We start from the raw sequence: 21,743 nt of genomic DNA, 5'->3' as shown, positions 1-21,743 counted from the left end.
TTTAGGTCACATAGGTAATTTAGGGGTGAAGTAAAGTCTGCAAGGTAGTAAAGTCTGCAAGGAAGTAAAGGCTCTTGAGCAGCAAGAACACTTTTAATCACTCCAGCCAGAATTCTTCATTAATAGTGTGAAATCCCTAATATCAAAACATTAGCTTTCTTAGCAGATTATGTGGTACATGTGAGAAGACTGATGTTTACCTAAAGAACAGTTCCTGTTTAAGAACTCCACACAGTGGTCAAGTTGCATTGATTTATTTCTACTCCCCAAGTCCACGTTACAAATAGCACATTTTAGACTTCAAGAAACAAAGGCAAACAGCCAAATTCCACTTTATCAATCAAGTGTCTATAAAAGGTATGGATCAAATGGCAACAAAAGTAGCAAAGACCAAAATGTATATATTTTCTATCTCACCAAAGTGGTTTGGGCTTGTTTACCTAATGTTTTACGAAGACAACCTGAACAGAAATAAATGCTAGTAGCCTAATGGGCTACATACAAACACACTTCAGTTACATTTCACTGAATGACCAGCCAATTACAAAGACAGGTATTTGCAAAAATGGGGTTTTTTAAGGGGCTAGTTTTTTGAACCAAGACGCATCATAGAGCAAGGGTTTTCAAGAATTTTCCTCCAATATTTCAGACCAGTGAAATGTGTTGCTTCAGGAAAAAAAAAATGGAGAACAATGTTACTGCACTTTATTCTATCATTCAATTTTTATACTTGGGCAAGTCGGCATTATCATTCAAAATGAAGTTGTACAGAACTTAGTTAGAAACAAAGTTACTAAAAATCAAGAAATTCGATTTAGGCCAATTCCTGACTTCAGTGGGATATCTGCCTGAGTAAGGAACACAGGATATGGCCTCCTGTTTGAAGGAATCTCATTTTCTCCAGCACATAGTTAACCAAGGAATCCCATTTCAGTTATTCTAGAGTTGCTCCTAACATCACAATTAAAATTAGCCAGTATGAAGCTCACCAAAAGCTTGATCCTCTTAAATAAACTCTCTAATGAACCACACAAATTCACACTAACAGTGAAGGCAGACTAACAGTGTATATCTTTTGTACAAAAAAAATCCACCATAAAAAATAGCAATCATATCCAGATTTGTACTTGATTGTAAAATAATTCCGATTGTACTATACAGTACATTTACTTGCAAAAAAAAAAATCATAGTACGTTGGGTTTTTTTAATTCCTAACACTTGAAATGTTTAAGAAAACTGCAGAATCACTATACATATTGCACTTCTCTGGTAAGCTGGGCTACTACGCTTCATGGCAAAAACATCCAAGTACATCTACTGAGTAAAACAGCATTTTTCTAATCCAAAAAAGGAACTGAATTTCTTTCCTGCAGCTTTCATTAAAACTGTAACAATATTCTTTGCAGGCTCTTCTAGGCTTTGTTTCTGAAGGATTGCTATGTTACTTGTTACAGAATCCATATTTATTTTTAGAAAAATCAACAAAACTCAAGGTAATGAATAGATTTAACATACAGTGCACTATCTTCCTTCAGTCACAAACAAAATGAAGACAACACAAGTCATTAATACAGTTACACTTAGGCTTCAGGTTACTGTTGCTTTAAAAATAGTTCACTTCAATGGCAAGTTACAATTTTCTCAAAGCAAACAAAACCAATAATGAACTACTTGTTTTGAGTGGATAGTGTTAATCTTTTGCAGCTTGGTTTAACGTTTGATTCCTTACACTGAAAAATCTTAGTACATTTGCTCCAGCGTCAGAGAAAATGATGCAGTTTTAAAGAAAAAGCTTTCAAAATGCTTGACACAAACAAGCTATTTATTCTTCAAGTTCTTTGTCAAAGATGTTACTAAAACCTTCTGTCCGTTTCATGAACACAGGAAAGATCCCAGGATGTCTTGAGTCAAAGTGGTCCATAAAGAAATTCTTTGGAATGTCTTAAGATTGGCTATAACTAGAGTTCTGGCTACCATTTGGACCCTGTTCTCCTTCACTGTTTGGAAGAAAAAAAAAAAAAAAAAAAAACGAAAACACGTGTCTTCAAAAAGAAGCATCATATTACATTTTTGTCTTTTTTTTTATTTAGTTAAAAAATACGGTATTCTGAAAGTAGGAAAAACCTTTTGAAGGAAAACACTTCAACATATACACAAATAGCTTAAGATATTGTGCTCAGTTTCATTAAAAAAAGCAAAGGTTATTCTCAGCATGCATAAATAACTTCAGTGTATTTATTTGAATAATAATTTCAATATATCCCCATGCAGCTGCCTGCTGAATCTACTTCTCACGTCAACATTTCAAAGTTCACATTACATAAGTATGTGCAGAGGAATTTGCATGTGCAGATTCCCAACAGTTGATATTTAATCGCAGTAATTAAATACGACATCAAGCAGGCCCAGTTCTAACAAATCTGGCCCAGCCACAGAGCCTCACACCGCAGTTCCTTACATTTGCTAAGCTGGATTGATCACATTCTAATCACATCAACACTCTCCACAAAGCAATGAATGTTCTGCTTCTCACTAGCTCCTGAACAATCAGACTGGCTGTTTGTAATAAAGGTCTGCACTGTAAAAACATACGCTATATCTCAAATTAAACATTTACTCATTCTTAAGATAGTAGTCCAGTTTTTCCATATGAAAGGTGTATTAAGGAAGTACAGTACCTGTTTGGAGGTGGTTTTGGTTTAGGCATTTTACTAAGAATAGTAGCCATCTCTTTCCTCTCATCAAAGTTCTTCCACTGCTCATACAGCTTCAGAATAACCCTGATTATTTCTAAAATCTGATTAGAAAAAAAAAAGAGATCCTAAGGTCAGACACCATAGTGATTTTATCTTTGTCATAGTCAGTTTAAGTGTGTAATTAATTAAACATGCCCCGAACTGAAATTAAGCAGCACAATTTTCATATTATAAACAGAACTGTCTCACATTTAATCTGGTCTGGCAATCAACCATTTCTGTAATTAGTTTTTTGATTTAATTGTGAATGGAAGCCTGGACAGAGAATACTTTCCCTCGCATTCAACTGCATATACCACTTCTCCTCCCCTGCAAGCTAAATAGCTTTTTATTTACTTACTTGCAACTACTGCCACAGCTTATAACTATGCTGCTGGGAAAATACGGACACCTGGCAGCATGACTGCAGCTAGATGACCATGGATTACCAATACAGTAACTGATGATTATCAATGTTCTACACACATCAGAGGCACAGTGTAGGAAAAAAAAGCCCCAAACCACAAAACATTGGTCTGAATTCTTTCCTTCCAAGAAATAAAGAGCCAAGGAGTATCTAAATAGTTCTTATTATTCTTATATATTCTTATATACATATAATAAGAATTGTTGAACTTTCATATTCCACTTCTGGAGGCATAAGCATTCTCGACTAGTTTGGACATTTTCTATCTACTGCACCTCAACTACCTTAATTTCCTATTAAATTTCTAGTGCAATATTCTACATAAAAAGTGGATAATGTTTAGTTCATAATTTGTTTCATCATTCTCTAAATTAATAGAGTTCTTTCTTCTTTTTAATACATGGACTTCGATTAAGTGCTAGAACAATATATATCCTTGAAACAAAAGTCATAGTTGGCTAAGAGGTCTATGGTGCTAATGTAAAAAAAATCAAGCTTAGATTGTATCACTGGCATGAGAACCGAGACATGTAAACATTCAAACATGTTCAGTATCAAGCTTATGGTAACCTTATCTGTCAAATATAGGTTGGTTCTCCTCTGCTGCCAATTTATTATCACCCTGCTTTTACATGCATGACAGCATAATTCACAGAGCTCTTGATGCAGCATAGCATCCACACTGTGCTGAAATTTGAAGATGAATCCTGCAATACAAATACAATGCCAGGATATCACGAGTGGGATAAAGGGCAATACCGAGGGCACAGAGGGCAACGGTACATCTCACCCATAATATGCTATGTAATTCCAGACACTCAGTTTCAAAAAAGATAGACTGAAAAATATGTGCAGAGTGAAACCGTGTGATAAGGAGTATGAGTACTAGTTTGGCTTGCTTGCTGGAGCAAAACAAAGGTTAAAGAAGTCAACCTAAAAAGTGAAAGAAACTAATGAAGAACATTATTGGTATGAGAACAACTGCACCTTGGAACCTGATAAATTTATGAAGGGTATTATTTGACATAGAATTTGCAATAGCAGGGAACTCAACTGAATGATCTCGGTGTCCCCATATTTAACATTGACTGAAGTCACGGTCCTGGTCATCCTGAAAGTGTCAAGAATGTTTTACACTCTGCTATACTACGTACATTTATAGGGAGAAAATAAGAACAGTATGTAGGCACGGTGCTGAAAGGTGAATCAGAAAATCACACGCACTAGAATTTAAAAGTCAAACTCGTGCTGGCAATCTTGAATGACAAAAAACACTGGGAATTCTTTTTCTGGCAAAAAATGCAAAGGATATTGGGTTTGTATTTCCATCTGAAAAATGGCAACACCAGCAACACTTTGCTGTTATGCAATGGTTCTGTCTTGACTTTCAGAACAGGGTGATAACTGAATGACCTGACATTGCCTCCCTCCCCGATAGATCTACCTAATTTCAACAGCACCTAACATATGATCACTGAATGAAGTTCAAATCAGTACCGCAAACATGTAAGACAGTAGTTTTATAACCATGACTACTATTTCTGGTCAGTCCGTAACAGGTGGCGGGAATTAAAAACAGAGTACCTTTTCCATATCTACAGATAGCTCAGCAAACCATTGCCTTGCATCCTTCTGCTGGACAACACAGGCCACGTGTAGGCAAGCTGCAAAGATCAGGTGACATGGATATTGAACAAAGATCCACTCTTGATACAGTTAGAAACAGTCTATTTTTTATAAACACTATACAGTTCAACAGAGAAAACTTGGGATTAATTATCTGATTTTTCTTCAAGACTTTTTAAGTTGCAAGGCTATACTGTCATTACTGTATGAAGTGCAAACTGAAGCACGTTATGAGGGCACTCTAAGGAACGCTTGTTGACGGGACAGTGCACAGAATACATCCATTTAAACATGACAAGAGACATTACTTGCGTTACTTACCTAGAGCTATCATGAAAGGAGGGTACAGCAGACAAAGATCAGTTCTATATGTGTCATTCACTATCCTCCTGTGCAAAAAAGAACTTGTAAGTATCATCCTATTCACCTTTAGACTATATCACTTCAAAAACTGCTGTCAGTTTATAAATATTTTGTCAGTTTCCTAGATGGTAGAAGCAGTGAGGCTGCAGGGCAAAACAGGAAGGGAAGAGATCTCCTCCCTTGTAAAAATCTCTTAAAGCCTTTCATTTTTTTCCTTGTAGTCACAGCAGAAGTTTATTTGGAAGCACTATTATAGTACCATAAATGTCTTTCTGCAGACGGTGTTGACGTATACCATAAAATAATTATCCCTGTTTCATAAATAAGGGCAAGCATAAAAGTAGTATTTTTACTGTCTTTCTGTATTTGAGAAACAGTTCAAGAACAAGAGTTCTGCTAACACAGCTAAAAACCCCTATATACTGCTTCTAACTCCTATGACAAGATACAACAGAAAGCTGACGTTGATAGAAAAAGATTACCTCTACTCATAGTCACCATTCAGTAGTGCAAAAAAGTGTGCTATTAGAGCTAGTCTAAAAATAAAAATTAGACCACTGCAAAGTAAAATCATTACAGGGTTAAAGACAGAATAAGCTAAGTCAGGGACATATACGTGCACAGGTTAACTAGGGCACCCTTTGTATTCAAATATGGTTAAGCCTGCTTTTGCTTAACCACTTTTGAAGCATAACTATTAAACACTTGCTTTCTTGCTGAAAGGAGGCACTATTGTTAATCATTGTCTTCATTACCATGCGAGAGGTAGCAGCATGTCTTCTTGGCCCATATCTTGCACATATTGGAGCAAAGGTCTATAAGGATGATACACTATCAAACAGCAGTCCTAGGAAAAATGTCAACGGGATAAAAGTTAGATTACAATGCAGAATGTGTTGTCAGTTCATATTAAAAACATTTGGTTTAGAAGTCAATTACTGATTTTTTTTTTTTACGTAGCATTCTGACACCTAACCCTGCTCTAATGAGGGCAGTGCTCTCTCTAGAATACCATTACATAGCATGGTTGCCAGTCTGTCAATGTCCTTCCCCTAAGAGACAGAGAAAGCCACATCTGCAGCACACTGAAACCTCATTTGCTTACAAACCCGTAATTCCCACTTGGAAATACAAAACACTGCCAGACAACAGTCTGTCACTAAATACCATACATGGAAAACATGCCAAAATAATTGACACTGGTTTGGAAAGAAAGAAAAGAAAAAAACCCACTGCTCTCAAATCCCCTCTTTTCAGGCCGAGGCTGGTGTAAACAAGAAGGAATAACCCTCTCACTGAAAGCAGCCAACTGTATGGATACTATAAGGAAAAGCCGCATTAAGTTACATGTGCTGAACACTGAAGTGAGACACAGTTATTATACATACTATATATTGCATAGCATACTGGAAAAATAAGTTAATCCCCAAAATGTAACTTCTTGTAAATGCAGTTACTTGTGATAAAACTCCTGTATATAAAACTCAAGAGTTACTGCCGTGTATAGCAGAGGTATCAAGGACTAAATCTAAACAGGATATCTAAAAAGGGGTTATAACAACAGTAGGCACAAACAAAAACTTTGATCTGGCCTCCTCTGTGTCCTGTTCCCAAAACGTATCCTTTCTCAGTCGTGGCCTAACTCACTAGGCTCCTCCCTGGTTTCTCTCTCCTTTTCTCTGCACTTGAACAGAACTACTCTAGCACAGCGAGCTCGGTACCTAACCCATCCAAGTCCAACCAATATGCAGAAATTAGGCACCACTTTACCTAAGCCCCCTAAGAAGCCTGGGCTGCATCCTTTCAGCTGCCCTAGAAAACACAGCAATGGGATAGTAACCCTTACAAAAAGCAAGTACAGCTCCTTTCTTTGAAAGTGCCTGGAAGAAAACGTCACGTTGCGCTCCTTTCATCCAACAGCCTAGCAGTTACAGCACCATCTCAGAAAATGGGAGGCCTCGAATTCCTCACAGGATTCAAACCCACATCTCGCTTCCCAGAAGATTACTCTAATTATCAGGTTATAGCCTAGCCTGAGTGGGATACTACCCACACCTTCTGCTGAAGCGGGAACGTACATGTATAGCTCCAGATTCTTCCAGGCAAGAAGAAGAGGGCAGAGAAAGAATACAATTCTATGCTCTTGACTGGCCATTCATCTGGGGAAATAAGGACACTCACATCCTAGTCTCTGCATCAGGACTTATATATAGTTACTTTTCTTTTAAAAACAGAAGCAGTTCTGGAAACAGAACGTATGCTTTACCCTTCCCAACAGTGCTCTCACCACTAGGATGCAGAGCCATACACACTCCTCCTGTCCCCACCGCTCCCACAATCTGCCCTCTTTCTGTTGAGAAGTCCAGCTTCAATGCAAGGAGGTGAGAATGCCCTCACTCAGCCTGGATGACAGCACAGTAATTAGAGCATTCTGCTGAAAATGTAAATGTTAGACCTGCATGGACATCATTCTAAAATTGGGGGGGGGGGGGGGGGGGGGGGAAGACAGCATAATGCATATTTCATAGCACAAAATTCAAAATATTCTTCATCAGTAAAAAGTAAACTGAGGCAACAGTAAAAAAAAAAAAGCAAACCACCAAAAAAATCCACCTACCATTAATTCTAAGAGATAGAATTCACATTCTAGTATCTGCAAAGAAGTAAAATCACAGTTAAACAGCAGCATGTTTCAGACAGCAGAAAGAATTAACTGGCATCCAGTTTAACATCACGAATGCACAGGAATTCTCAACACATGTTTCCAACAGTCCTAAATACATTTCATCCGAAACTACAAAATCAAACAAAAATCAAACTATTATTAGCCATTGCCTTACCACCATTATAACTTAACTCTAGTCATAATAACAATGCATTTAAACATTTTGGATCAAGTTTACTATGAAAGACTACTTCATTGGCAGTACTTGTCTGATTTGTTTCAACACCTGGCAGCAGAAAATTGTTCCCAGTGTATAAACACTTAACAGCAAGAGAGAAGTCCTTTTGTAGAATTAGAGCCTCTTCATCAGGCTACTAACATGCCAAATGGCCTTTTAAAGTATTTTCAGATTTAATTCCATATGAAATATTCTGCCCAATTGTAGCAATTAAATCAGCTCTCATTTTCCATAGAGACAGTGACATACTAGTGATATCAAGGAAAAGACTGGACTGCTTTGGCTATAGGAAAGCAGTACTCCAAAATATATTTCCATTTGCCTTTATCTGTAAAATAGCAGTGCAGTTTTAGTGCAAGGTCTTAGATACTTTATATTGTGATATATCATTTGGCTTTCTAGATTGGGTGAAAAGCAAACCAACAAAGTAGTATTTGTCACAGTCAATCTAAAAATAATTAAATCTGTTTAACTTTCAAAATACTACAGCACAGGTCTAAACTGGTTTCAAGAAAAACTACAAAATTTCTCAGCATTGTGACTGAGAATGCCTTGAAAACCACTGGTAAATCTAAATTTTAAATAATAAAAATTATTTTTCAAAAGCCATTACATTTTACAGGTAAAAATAAAACTGCTTTCTGTAAGCCAACCGCTCCTGCGTGCAAGCTTGGAAGCATCCCAAGTGCAAGTGCTATTTACCTTCCCTGGAGCAATGTATTTGTAAACAAGAACATTCAAAAAAAGCTAAATCTCTTTTATTGTCATACTATATAAAAATTACTATTTCAGTCACCCACTTGTCTTTCATCACTTGTCTTTATAGCATTCCTGTCAACAATTTAAGGAAAGAAGTTTATATAAGTTTTATTACTTTTAAAAGTAACTTTCCCAATAATCTATCCAAAACTAATTATAAGCAACCTGACATATGAGTATGAAAATATTTCTTTCTTAGAATTTAAAAGACAAGATTTCCTGCTAACAATTATTTGTCTTTTAATTTAGTTGATCAAGTTGTATTTCGAACAGCATACTTACATGGTTCATCCTATAAGGAAACTCCTTCGGAAAGGCATACGAAAACCTAGTTTTCACTACAGTAAAGAGAAATCAGTATGTTAAAAATGCTGTAATTAATACTTTTACTTCTTTCCCTTTCTATTAATTCATCTGTATATAGCCCTTCAAATCCATTTCGCAGCACAACTGCTTGCAGTACAAAAGGTTTGTATTTGAAAGAGAAAAGTTAAGTTATAAGATTTAAGATCCTGAAAGGGAAAGAAAAATACACCTTAAACCCAGATTTGCACAGATACTCAGCCAGACACTTGTCTGCTGCTTTGGGCACTATTAAATCTTCTGGTTAACCACCAACTAGCTTATGGGCACCTAACTTCCCAGAAGTTATCATTCACAGAGCTATCTACCTACTGATGTCACTCCAAATCTGGTGATCTCTTCAGGATCTCAGTTCCAACACTAAATCCAAATGGCATTTTTTACATAGGCTTGATCCTTCAACATGCAAGATTTTAAACCATGTAATGAAGTCTTAGAAAAGCAAGATCGAGGGCAGGGTGAGGGAGCTCAGCCAAGAGATCTTGTATGTCCACGATGTAAAGATTTTGGATATGCAAAAACCAGGCTCAAACTCAAAGCAAGAAGTCAATTCACCACACTGCAGATCAATGTCCTAGGCACTGGATTATGAAACATTTCAAGGGTGTTTCTCTCCTTGAGAGAGACACCTAAGCATCTGCTTAGGCATATGATATGATTCAAGACACTTGCCTCCAAGAGAATGTTCAAATATATCCTCAGTTTTCTAGCTTACGATGATCCCTGATTTAGATACCTAATTATCCTCATGCATTTTACAAGAACAGGTACAAATAGTGCATTGTTAAGAATTATGTTAAGTTGCAAAAACAGAGTGATCTCATTAGAATGCTGAGCAAAGAAAAACTTAAATACACTTGAGGGTATGGATTTGAGATTTGTACAAGTGAAACATTGAAAAATCTATTTTAAGTCCCTGTCCTCCAAGGAAAACAGGTAACACTTAACATCCTGGAAGTGGACAATATTCCTTATATTAATGACAGACAGTATGTTATGAATTGATACTACTTCCAGAAAATCAGTACGCCATTCACTTTGATTAAAAGATAGTGTCAGTCCTCTGGACTAAAGACTTCAACATTTAGACCTATGGTGGACTTCGCTAGAAAATTTGCGGTAGGACAATAAGACTAGGCTACTGGTTGGAAATTTTAATTATTTCAAGAAAGAGAAAAATGAATACAACAGGTTCCTCAAGAAGCATGCAAACTGAAGAGATACATAATAAAAAAATAAATAAACCACTTGGAGGGGGAAGATAGGGAAACAAAACATTTTTCCCACAAAGCAAGCTGCAGACACAACCATATGGAGCTGTCCTTTTAGTGAGCTGTGGAAACAGAGCGAAAAGCTTTTGAAGAGGTTGTCAGAAACCAATCTGAGATTAATTTCCTTACAAAGGAAGCATGTGTTACTAACATCATGTTTCTACCTAACTAAAAGCAAACAAACCTTTTCAACCGACCACTATGAAGCTGGTGAGCCCTTTTGTTAGCCGCCTTTTACTTGTCTTGCCTCATCTTTTTTCACCTTTTGGATGAAGACCTCCAAAACAATTGCTGTGTGCTACTGAAGCAACTCTGGTAAAGGAAGACCAGGTAGAATAAAAGACATAAACACTAAGAGAAAGCCTGTTGCTTTTTGTCCCCACTTCCATGAAGTGGAGAGTACTTATCAGGGCAGGCAGGGCTTCTGGGTCTGCCTGGGGGAAATCTTCTGCAGGATTCTGAGACTTGGGATTTTCAGAAACAGCACAGCTCAGGACTAGAAGTCCAAGTAAAATCAGCTACTGCATATTTACCAAAATCCATCTAACTTTCTCACTGATGCATCAAAACTGCACATAGATCTGTGTTTCGAGATGCTACTGATGTAAAAATAGCAACTCTTACTGCTAAATCCAGTACTGGTCTTGGTCATGCTGGCACTGAAGATGCGTTTCAGTTCCTGGTGGTGAAACTGTCATACGGCCAGCCCCACGGACTGATACACTTACTGCATGTGGAGGCTACAGATGCAGCCAGTCACCTGTCCCCTCAACTGCTAAGAGGGATTTTGAAAGCGCTGACCTACATTTTGAAGAGCACAGCCAGGAATGGCCTATTGAGAGCAGCTGGACCTTCTGGGTCAAATTATAGCATTCAGTTAAGGAAGCCATCACTTTAAGACCTTGATGGATGAGATGCAAGTTACAGAAACTGGGAAATATAAGGCAAGTGGGAAAGATAGAGAATTAAGTAACTACAGTGTGATTTTATTGCATTTATTTGTGAACAATATATAGGTTATAAAATGTATTTTTAGAAATAAATATTATGTGCAAAGACTAATTTTATGATGGGGGGAAAAAGGATTAAAAAAAATTACAAGGTATACAGCCTACCAAAAATTCTGAAAACAGGTACTTCCATGGAGCCATACCTTTTATAAAACAAAGCCCTAAGTTTCCAATTCTATCTTTGAATAGTTCAGAATTCAATTTACTACTCGAGACTGTGTAAACCTCAACAGTTTAATTTTATTACCAGATAAAATTATAACCAGAATCAACCACAACTAATACAGAAAGGACCCTTCTGTTTCTGTATTTAGAAACAGGAGTTATTTATTCTAAATGGTTTTAACTGGCTCCTAGCAGTCAACACGCAAGCCCCCCCATGACTTGATAAAAAGCTACCTTTTAAAAACAAGCAAACAAAAAACCCACAAAGAAAATGTCTGATCTCGCTACAGAGATACCTAACTACAGTATAATGAAAATCACCGTTACTTACATACAGAAGTAGCAGCAGAAATCAACCTTGTATTTGAAACAACACCAAATTCCTGAAGAAAAAGAATGGTAAATGAGGTGAACCACCTGAAATACCATATACTCACACTGTTATCAAATTAAAATAATGGCTTTTTACTAAACTGGGCTTCTTTATGCAGTATTTCTTTTTTTTCCCCCACCCCTTTTTCCTTTTTTTTTTTCCTTAAGGGGAACAGGGCAAACTCTTAGGTAAAGAGTTTTTTCATTTATTAGTTCCTTTGTTGTTTGAGTTGTGAGGAATAGTAAACATTTATGAAAGGTACTAAAGCCACAAAAGCTCAGTTGGCTAACACTCTACATATAAAATAGACAAGAGGGCTTCAAGAAGGTATGTTGTTTTTCCTTAACCCACTTGGAGAGAAAACTGCCTTTAGAAATCTGTCATTAACTACCTTTTTTTATTATGTTTCCATGAATCCTTAGCTCCTCTGCTGAGTCAGTCAGCAAGCTGAAAATTTTCTGTATACAGTGTTCTTTCAGAGAAGTGCATAGCTGAATCATTACTGCTATAGCTGCCCTCTAAAGTTGCAGAAGCTTTAGTGTAAGGAAGGCTGCACAGACTTCTAGTATTTCTTCTAAAATATCAGGTACATCTGTATATTTACACTCTATGTCTGTACTTTCTTAAAGGCTTAATTAACAGGCCGATAAAAAAATACTCTCTCCAACGCTCTGCGTCTTTTTTCCTTCATCTCTTCCAAACAATGAAAGGTATCACAGTATTTGTACAGACAACAGTATCACATGTAGACACTGGTTTAGCAGGACTGCTTCTACCATCCACTAGGTATTTGAGTTCCTCCTGTAAAATTCATTAGTGCTGATGTATCACAAATTGGCCAATTTGATTTTTTTCCATTACGCAGACACTTCTCAAACAGCTGAAAAACTTCTGGCATTACAGAGAACTAAGAGCAGCGCCCAGCTGATGCTAACTCTTGGCCACATTCAAAGAGGCCTTCTAATGGTGGAGGCATGGAGCCTTCTTACCACTATCCCTAACAGGTCAGTTCCTTACAATAATTTCTCAAAGACAGCATATGAGCTACAACATACTTTAATTCAAGTAATGAAAGTGTGGTAAACTCGGAGGATCCCTCACTATATGAAAGGGAAAAGGATAATTAGGAAAAAATTTCAAATTCCGTTTTAAAGTTTAAGTAAACATAAATAAGGAAAAACATACCAGAAAGGAGACACTGCACAATTTCAGTATAGTGTATGTAAATATGTAAACACTGTATCACAGTGGAACAGCCATTTAAAACACTCTTTCCAATTTTCAGAGGCCCTTCAGGGTTAGTAATTCAGACAAAATTGTGAAAGATCAAATACTAAATAACATGTTTGAAGGCCTTCTCCGTCTCCTTTTCTTAAATGCTATAGAAATCTATACAAAAAAGAGAAGGTTTCAACCCCCAAAGCATGAAGAATGACAAAAAATTTAAAAGTCCTAAACGTTTTCTCTCTCTCATACATCACATAATTTTACATTAAAAAATTGTAATACTTCATACCTCTACTTTGGATGCCAAAAACACACACGTAGGAGCCATTAATACTGGATCTATACTTTTTAGGGAATATCTGAAATGTTATAACAAAATTATAATGTGTTGTTTCATACACGTAGAACGATTAATCTATTAAGAGCACCACACTTCCTTTTGAAAAAGCAAAGCTTAAGTTAACTTTATTAGCATAAAAGCTTTACACCATCCAGAAAACAAAAGTGGCACTGTTTTTAATACAGAACTGCATTTTAAAAGGGCTACCAAAATGTGCCTAGCAAATGTTTTATTCTTGTACCATCATAGTAAACAGTCCTACCTGGCATAGAATCTCTTGAAGTAGACTGTAGCAGTGGCAATAACTTGTTGTCTTAATTTAAGATGTTCACCTAAAGCCTGGATAACTTAAAAAAAAAAATGAACAAAAGCTTGAGTTGAGTTTTTACAACAATTTGACACCAAATAGCAAAGGATCTCAAAACATGACTACTGCTGGGGATTCTAAGGAGCAGCAACACAGTCTTCTCCCTCAGTTCAGATACGTTGTTCTGGTGAGACAACATGTTGCTGTAAACCTACAGACCTGCAGGTGAAGAAGAAGCACTGCATCCTGAAGCTTGTGGACACCTTCAAAAAGGGAAAGGTAACTTGACTTCATTGTGTACAAAGTGAACATGACCTTTAAGAAGATGACAACACACATCTCAGAGGGTAAAGCTTGGGTATTCCGTTTTAGAGCAAAACAAATTCATAGACTTAAAATATAAGTCTATGCCATTTCAGTGCCATGCAAAATGGATGGGTTTTTTTTTAAACAACTAAAGCTGCCAACACAAACACGGTCATTAAATTTGGCAGAGGCAGCAGGTGTTAAAAAAATGACATATTTAGTCTAGGGAGAGGGGGTGGGAGACCAGAGGATGCAGTCAGCTGCTCCATCACGGTGGTCCTCTGCCAGTTGGTCAAGAAACAACCCTGGTGTCATCTGTGCAGGTAGCTTTTGTTTGGCCTCCCAGGCAAAGGAAATGTGCCAAGCAAATTAGATGCATCAAGCTGGGATTAAGAGCAGGGGTTGGATATAGAGAACAGCACAGTGAAACATAAGGTTGTTACTTGTTATTTTCCCCATACTTCTTCGTGGCCATTATTCTGAACAAGGCTCGGCTGTGTTAAGACTCCCTCTTCTTTTTTTCCTCCCTCACCAGAAATGTCCAAAACAATAATTTAAAATACACTTAAGTATATATTTAAAATATGTACAGCAAGATCAAGACAGCGACCACTGATGGGAAAAGCAAACAATTCTGTTATCGCTAAATTCTTAGTCTCTACTTAATCACACAACTTCAGATTTTTTTCCCCATGCTCTTATCCCATATCCCTTGGGAATACAGTCAGGGTATACCCTACTCTCACTTTTAATGAACATCACAGCATTTTAAAACACGCAAATATCAAGGACCCTGTTGGCTACAAAAGGGCTGAACGTAGGAGAAAAGGAGAAAACCACCCTGAACAGCACTGATGATTGGCAACTTCCCCCCACACACAGGAAAAGGTAACTAATTTGTCACCCACTATGATTACCCAAAAGCAACATTAACTCCCTGTCCATGTCATATCGCTCTTTTCCTAAAAAGAAAAATACCAAATTGAGACTAGCTTGCCAGTGACAGCAGGACAAGCAATACTGCCAGAAAGGAGGTTAAGCCCGGTATGCAATGTATGTACAAATATTAAAATATTTATCCGCATATCTTGGAAGGTTTGAAAGGATTTTTCCCTTTGATTTGACCATGGGGCTACAAAGCTATCCTACTATTAGGGCATCAGAAAAATTCAAATATTAAGCTAGACAGAATTCTCTAAATATGTTTCTCACTCCCATGGGATTTTCAGGAATGGTTAGGCCATCTGCTGTCAGAGAAAAATCAAGTGTGGTTTAGGGAAAAAAATGGACATGAGCCTAGAGAGACTTAATGAAATGGAAGCTTGTACATGCTGGGAAAAAGTCCAATACTTGTAATTAATTTTTTAAATATTTTAAAAGAAACTATTGGATTATTTATTCCCTTATGTTTACAAAATAAGTGGTTTCAGTGGTGTTTTTTTTTAATAAAAATTGTTTTAAATCTGAATATCTTGAGTAGCCTATAACACAAGCATTACAGCTTCTGCCCTAAACCAGAAAGGGAAATCAATTAACGCGCTTTTCAACCAACAAATCTATTAAGACTTGGTGATCCAAAGAGAGAAATCAACATCAATTTCCTTTTTCGAACTATTTTAGAAGATGATCGTTTTCCTTCTCTACACTATTAACATCCTGAGTAGTTGCGCATGGCCATACAATCAGTTGGTGATCTACTGCACTTTTTTCCAATGAGGAGGCAGCATGAAACTGCCTCTCTCCAGGCAATTTTTTGGTTGCTTTAGGGAACACCCATCTCCTGGGCAGACACACACTGAATGTGACAAGCCGTAGCCAAGACTCATATCCCTACCCAGGTAATGCAGGAGGTGGGAGAGAAGAGGAGGAGGCTCTATAAACCCAAAGCAGGGTCCCTATTCAGAGGCAGGTGATGACACAACACATATCAAGGGCTTGAACACAGCAAGCTCTGCCTGAGCTCCCACCAGTACAGAGCAGCCCCTGCCTGTCCTCCCCATGAAGGTGCCTCTCTTTGCTACAGAAGGGGTGAAAGCCCAGCACCGATCTCTCGTCCAGGGTAGGCTGTGTTTGTACACGCACAAGGGAGATGCTGGCAGAGCTGTTCTCCAGCTGCCGCAGGTCACACACCGTACCTTCAGGGCAGGCAAGGAGTGTCAAGGGAAAAGAGCTGAAAACCACAAACTGAAACCACCTTGTCTACTTTGTAAATCTTTGTTTACTCAAGAAAAATACTGAAGTGAAACATTTTAAAAAGCATATTTCATAATTCAAATTAATACTAGTGAAAATTAGCATAGAAATACAGTTTTAGAAATATCACTACCTCGTTTTCTCTTTTTGCATTATGAAGCTATGCCACTTTGTTTTAACCTCAAGGAATTTCAGAAATTGATTGAATAGGTAAATCACCGCTAGCTTGATTTCCTGGTGCCATATAAGTGATAACACAGATGTATCCACAGCAATCAGATTTGCAGCATATGCAATTATTATAAAAATAGCTAAGCTAAGAGAGAAGCTGGGATAAGTATCTTTCACAGATATCATTCCAGCACTGACATAAGATCTTCCTGTGGCCTTGGGAAAGTCACTTAACTTCTCTGTCTCAAGTCTGGCCAGATAGCTGAAAAAATAAGCATTCTGTACTTTAAACGACTGCTGTGAAAAATATTTAAAGAGCTGTCTGCAAACAAATTACTACTTAGCAATATCCTTTGCTTCGGGAGATTTTTTTTTAAATGCTGAACAATTGCACAGAAAAGAGTTTAAGTGCCTGCGTAATCTGATATGCTGCAGTGCGGCCATTCATACGGTTAAATGCTTTGCAGGATCAAGTAAGTCTTAGATAACCTCACAGACAAGCCCCAAACTCTTTGGGAGAACAGGCAGCCTGCCAACAGCTCTCAGAAACTTGTAGACAATTTGAGAGCCACCTGGTGCTGGGGAATCAGTCACAAGGCAAGACACAGGCTGTGGTGCAGGTTTCAAAGAACATAACTGAACACAAATAACAAGTTTCCAAGCTTTGCTGTTTAATAGGACTGCACAGATCAGCTAAAATACTTACCACAGCCTAAAAGCCCACCAAAAACCCAGTTTGAGTATTAATGCTTGACATTGAGCCTTTAATACGTTAGTTTAACAGTTTCTGCTTGCTTCTCCTCCTTTTCTGTTTTTGGTAAGAACCTCTTGAAAATAAGAAAATGTACTATGTTTTGTCCCATCACAGGTTAAAACGTTATACATGCAGCTAACTTGCCTGTAAGTTCTCCTAAAATCGTGTTAATACAACTAAGCGAATGACAAATGTTATTGACATTCCAGTTCTTCGTTAAAATAGGTTGTGTACGCAATATCACAATGAAAACATTACATTCTCTAAGCAATTCAAACCTGCATTTAGACATGGCAGACACTGCACAGATTTTATGGCAGAAATAAAAATAAAAGAGTTTTACCATTAGTAAAAAATATCTGTAGTTTCCAATATTCTTCTTCAGTCAGAAATTTCAAGTCTTTCTGGCGTTCCTTCAACAGATCCTGTTTATCCAAAATCCATTGCAAACTAAAGGAAGGGAAAATAATTTCAGCAACTCTTTGTCAACATCACACTGAGTGTCTCCTGTACAAACAGGCTACAGATGAAGGCCCGGGGCTAAAGGGCTAGTGACCTTTAACCAAGCCACACACAATCTTCTCAAGCAAATGTTCACTAGGGTTTTCAAAGTAAGACGCCTGAAAAAAACACTAACTCGCAGGGACTAAGGTTAGCCTTTACCTACAGTCAACTAAACGGGCTGTACAGCTCTCACGCGCTGTCAGTTACTAGCAAGGTTTACGTTACGTTTAGGACATCACAGGCACCCATGTAAACCTCGACGCCCCCAGCACGAGGTCCTTCAACGCGGCTCAGCCCCGGCTGCCCTACGGTTGGGGATAAAGATATCCCCCCAGGGACCGCAACTGCCCGCGCTCGACCGCTTGAGACCGGGGCAACGCGGGCACGGCCACCGGGACGCGACTCCTCTCCCGGAGAGCCCCAACACTTTGAAAGTCACGGCGAAGCGAGGCCGGCCGGCTGGCACGGCGGCGGGAGCCGGAGCGGCTCCGGCTGCTCTCGCACTCCAGCCCGGCTCCCGCCAGGGCTCTGTGCTGAGCAGGCCCCCGCCGCCGCTGGGAGACGCAGCCCAGCGCCGCGGCCCTCCCTTCGCCCCCGCCGGGCCTCCCGACAGAGCCGTGCCCCGCGCCCCCGGCCCGGCCCGGCAATGAATGGACAAAGCGCGGCGGCGACCCGCAGCCCCCTCGCCCCCCACCCCGCGGCCGCGGCACCCACTAGTGCGAGCTCTGCCAGAAGTTCCCGGCCATGGGGAGGAGAGGAGAGGGGAGGAGGCGCCCGGGCCCGCGATGCCCCGGCCCCGCCGCGCCAGCGCCGCCGCCCCCGCGCCGGCAGCAGGAAGGAGGCGGCCGCCGCCACCGCCCCGCGCCCGCCGCCGCCGCCGCCGGCCGGCAACACGCGGCACTGGGAACCGTTCCCCTGCGCGCGGGTTCCGCCCGCCCCCGGCAGGCCCCGGCGGGCCCGGCTGGCGGCAGCCGCCAGCGGTCCGGTGGCGTGGCACTGCTGCTGCGTCCTGACGGCCCTCACACGGCCTGCCAGGCTCCCGGAGCACAGCCGGCCGCTGTGGTGGCGAGGTGCGAAGGCACCGTGTACACCCAGCGAGCGCGTTACTGCCGCGGGTGGCGGGAGCCGTTTGAGATCCCGCTGCCTGTGCAAGGCTTCCCTGCGCCGTGCTCGCTTCATAGAGGCACGGGGCGGTCTGGGCTGGAAGGGACCTTCAGAGACCATCCAGTCCAACCCCCCTGCCGTTGGGCAGGGACGTCTTTCACTAGACCAGGTTGCTCAAAGCCCCGTCCAACCTGGCCTTGAACACCTCCAATGATGGGGCATCCACAACTTCTCTGGGCAACTTGTCCCAGCGTCTCACCACCCTCGTCGCAAAAAATTTCTTCCTTATGTCCAGTCTAAACCTGCCCTCTTTCAGTGTAAAACCACTGCTGTCTAAATTCAGTACCAGTCTGCTCCCAATAAGGTCCCAATTGGGACCACAGACTACTGGTCCCAATAAGAGCACTTACTTGTCTTGCACTGTCTCCAGTCACCTAAATTTCCCTTTGCCTTACCCAATCCCAAGGCTTCAGGGCTCAGCTTGCTCTGTGCTGGAATTCTCCTCACTGGAGAGAGCCTCTGGAGGTAATTTTTTTAAGTTTAACGGGAAGAACCTGGGCCTAAATCCTTTGCAGCTTTCTTTTCGTGCTCTTTCCTGTGGTGGCATATGCCACGCTCACAGCTCTCAGCTTCTGAGTGGGATCTGAGATGTATTAATCCATGTACTGCTGGGAAGGGCACATCAAGGCAGGAGCCGTGGGTCCCCGTACCTGCACGGCTGTGGTGATGCAGCGCTCCGGTCAGGGTGAGCATGGAGGGAGGGAGGGATGGTGCCTTCATTTCTTCAAGCAGAACTGTCGCTAGGGGAAGTACGCCTGAGTTCTGCAGCGAGATCAGTAAAAAAGGATGTATTTTAAAAGTCTGAAGGAGTCTAGGTGAATACTAGCCATCACCTCCCAGGCGAGCAAGCCTGCCTAGCATTTGACAGGGCTGGGAGTGCATGGCCACTGACAAGGGACCCTGAGCAAGGCTGCTGGGACTGACGCTCTTACAGGCCAAGTATCCGCACTCCTATCACACGCTGGCTAAAACCCCACTCTGCATTTGGGGAGGGGGCTCATTAATGCCGTTTGGCAGCATGTAGCAGTGCCTGACGGCCCCGGGGGGCTGAGATGGGGTCCTGGGCCGTGGGCAGGGTGAGGGGAGCCCCGGGGGGGTGGGCAGGGACAGCCAGGGCTGTGGGTGCCCTTGGGGCCCTGGCACATGGAGCTGGTGTATGGTGTGTCAGCACGGATGCAGTGAAAGGGACCTCTTTGTTTCATGAGATTTAATATGTCACCCAAGCATGTTTGCATTAAAGCTGCTGTCTAAATCATTAGGTTTTGCACTTCATTGCCTCAGCTTTCCAGAACAGTTTCCTAATTTGCTAATTAACCAAGAATGTTAAAAAGGTGAAACTCTTGGAGTCTTGAAGGCAAGCTCTACCCATCTTCACTGGTGCCAGAAGTTACACTGATCTCTTCCTCTCCTCTGTCCTCTACATGCACCGTATATAAAATTAGTGGACTGAGTAAGTCAGTCCCAGCTGTGTTGCCCATTTCCACACCTTCTACTGCAAAATCACCAGTCTGACTCGCTTGCCTCTAATGGGGACCCTACTGTGACAGAACCTAGATCAGGGGGTTATTTCGTTCCCCACCCAGAGACATACATGTGTGGTCTTATACCCAGAGGCCAGTTTTCAGGGCTGAATGTGGGGAGGAAAGGGAAGGCTGCCTGGACACATGACAGACAGACAGGCAGCAGCTAGCAGCAGCTATGGGAAAGCTGCAGCCCTAATAGCCTCCCCATTCCACCATGAACCCAGGCTGGGGTTCAGACCCATCCCTGCGCCCACAAAAGTCAGCAGAGTTTCTGTCAGCGATCATGGTGGCAGCAAGAAGCACTCCCACAGGGCAGATCCTCAGCGAGGTGAAGTAACTCCCGGTTTATCCTACTGGGAAGGTTGTGCTTGGTGCTAATGGTTGGCAAGACCTGTGAGCGCATGATGACTATTTTTTGCATGGTCTGACAAAACCCATTTGTTCTGAAATTTAAGTATGTCTTGTCTGTCTGCATGCAGCATACCATATGAAGAGCAGCCTGCGTGCTCCCTACGGGTTCTCACAGTGGGCAATCTCCATCTCTGCCCACCACTTCAAACATCTCCCTCAGCTTCATCAGCTTGAACTGAGAGGCTGTCTGCAGAGGCAGAAGTAAATAGCCTGCAAGGCAGCCAAGACCACCGTCACCAATAAGCAAGGAAACAGCTCCATTCAGCAAAGATTAACATAGGAACTTTCTACATATTCAATGAGCAAATCATTGAGAATATAATTAATGTAGTTCTGGGTATCTTTTGGGATATTCATACATTCATGTATATATGTGTCGTGGTTTAACCCCAGTCAGCAACTCAGCACCACGCAGCTGTTTCCCCCTCCCCCTCCCAGTGGGGTGAGGAGGAGGAAAGCAAAGGAAAAAAAAGTAAAACTCGTGGGTTGAGATAAGAACAGTTTAATAACTAAAGTAAAATATAACACTAACAATGCTAATAATGAAATATAATAATAATAATAGTAATGAAAAGGAATATAACAAAAAAGGAAGGAGGGAAAGAAAAAACCAGTGATGCACAATGCAATTGCTCACCACCTGCTGACCAATGCCCAGTTAGATCCCAAGCCACGATCCGTGCCTCCCGGCCAGCTCCCCCCTGTTTATATACTGGGCATGACGTTCCATGGTATGGAATACCCCTTTGGCTAGTTCAGGTCAGCTGCCCCAGCTCTGCTCCCTCCCAGCTTCTTGCACACCTGCTTGCTGGCCGAGCAGGGGAAACTGAAAAGTCCTTGGCTTAAG

At 40.8% G+C, this 21,743-nt stretch overlaps 1 protein-coding gene across 1 annotated transcript; it reads right to left on the bottom strand.

Annotated features, from left to right (window-relative positions):
• Positions 1-244: 244 nt before the first annotated feature.
• Positions 245-19,983, bottom strand: CCNC (cyclin C). Its single transcript, XM_050893553.1, has 13 exons — positions 19,965-19,983; positions 18,513-18,546; positions 17,638-17,744; positions 13,826-13,910; positions 13,513-13,582; positions 11,955-12,006; positions 9,097-9,152; positions 7,770-7,805; positions 5,908-5,999; positions 5,111-5,178; positions 4,748-4,827; positions 2,680-2,798; positions 245-1,998 (listed from the first exon to the last, which is right to left on the bottom strand). The coding sequence occupies exons 2-13, from the start codon at positions 18,542-18,544 to the stop codon at positions 1,944-1,946; spliced, it is 852 nt and encodes a 283-aa protein (XP_050749510.1). The 5' UTR covers positions 18,545-18,546; positions 19,965-19,983; the 3' UTR covers positions 245-1,943.
• Positions 19,984-21,743: the final 1,760 nt, after the last annotated feature.

The sequence above is a fragment of the Gymnogyps californianus genome, chromosome 3 (assembly GCF_018139145.2).
Source record: "Gymnogyps californianus isolate 813 chromosome 3, ASM1813914v2, whole genome shotgun sequence".
NCBI classification, from domain to species: Eukaryota; Metazoa; Chordata; class Aves; order Accipitriformes; family Cathartidae; genus Gymnogyps; species Gymnogyps californianus.
This window is presented reverse-complemented; position numbering and strand designations above follow the sequence as displayed.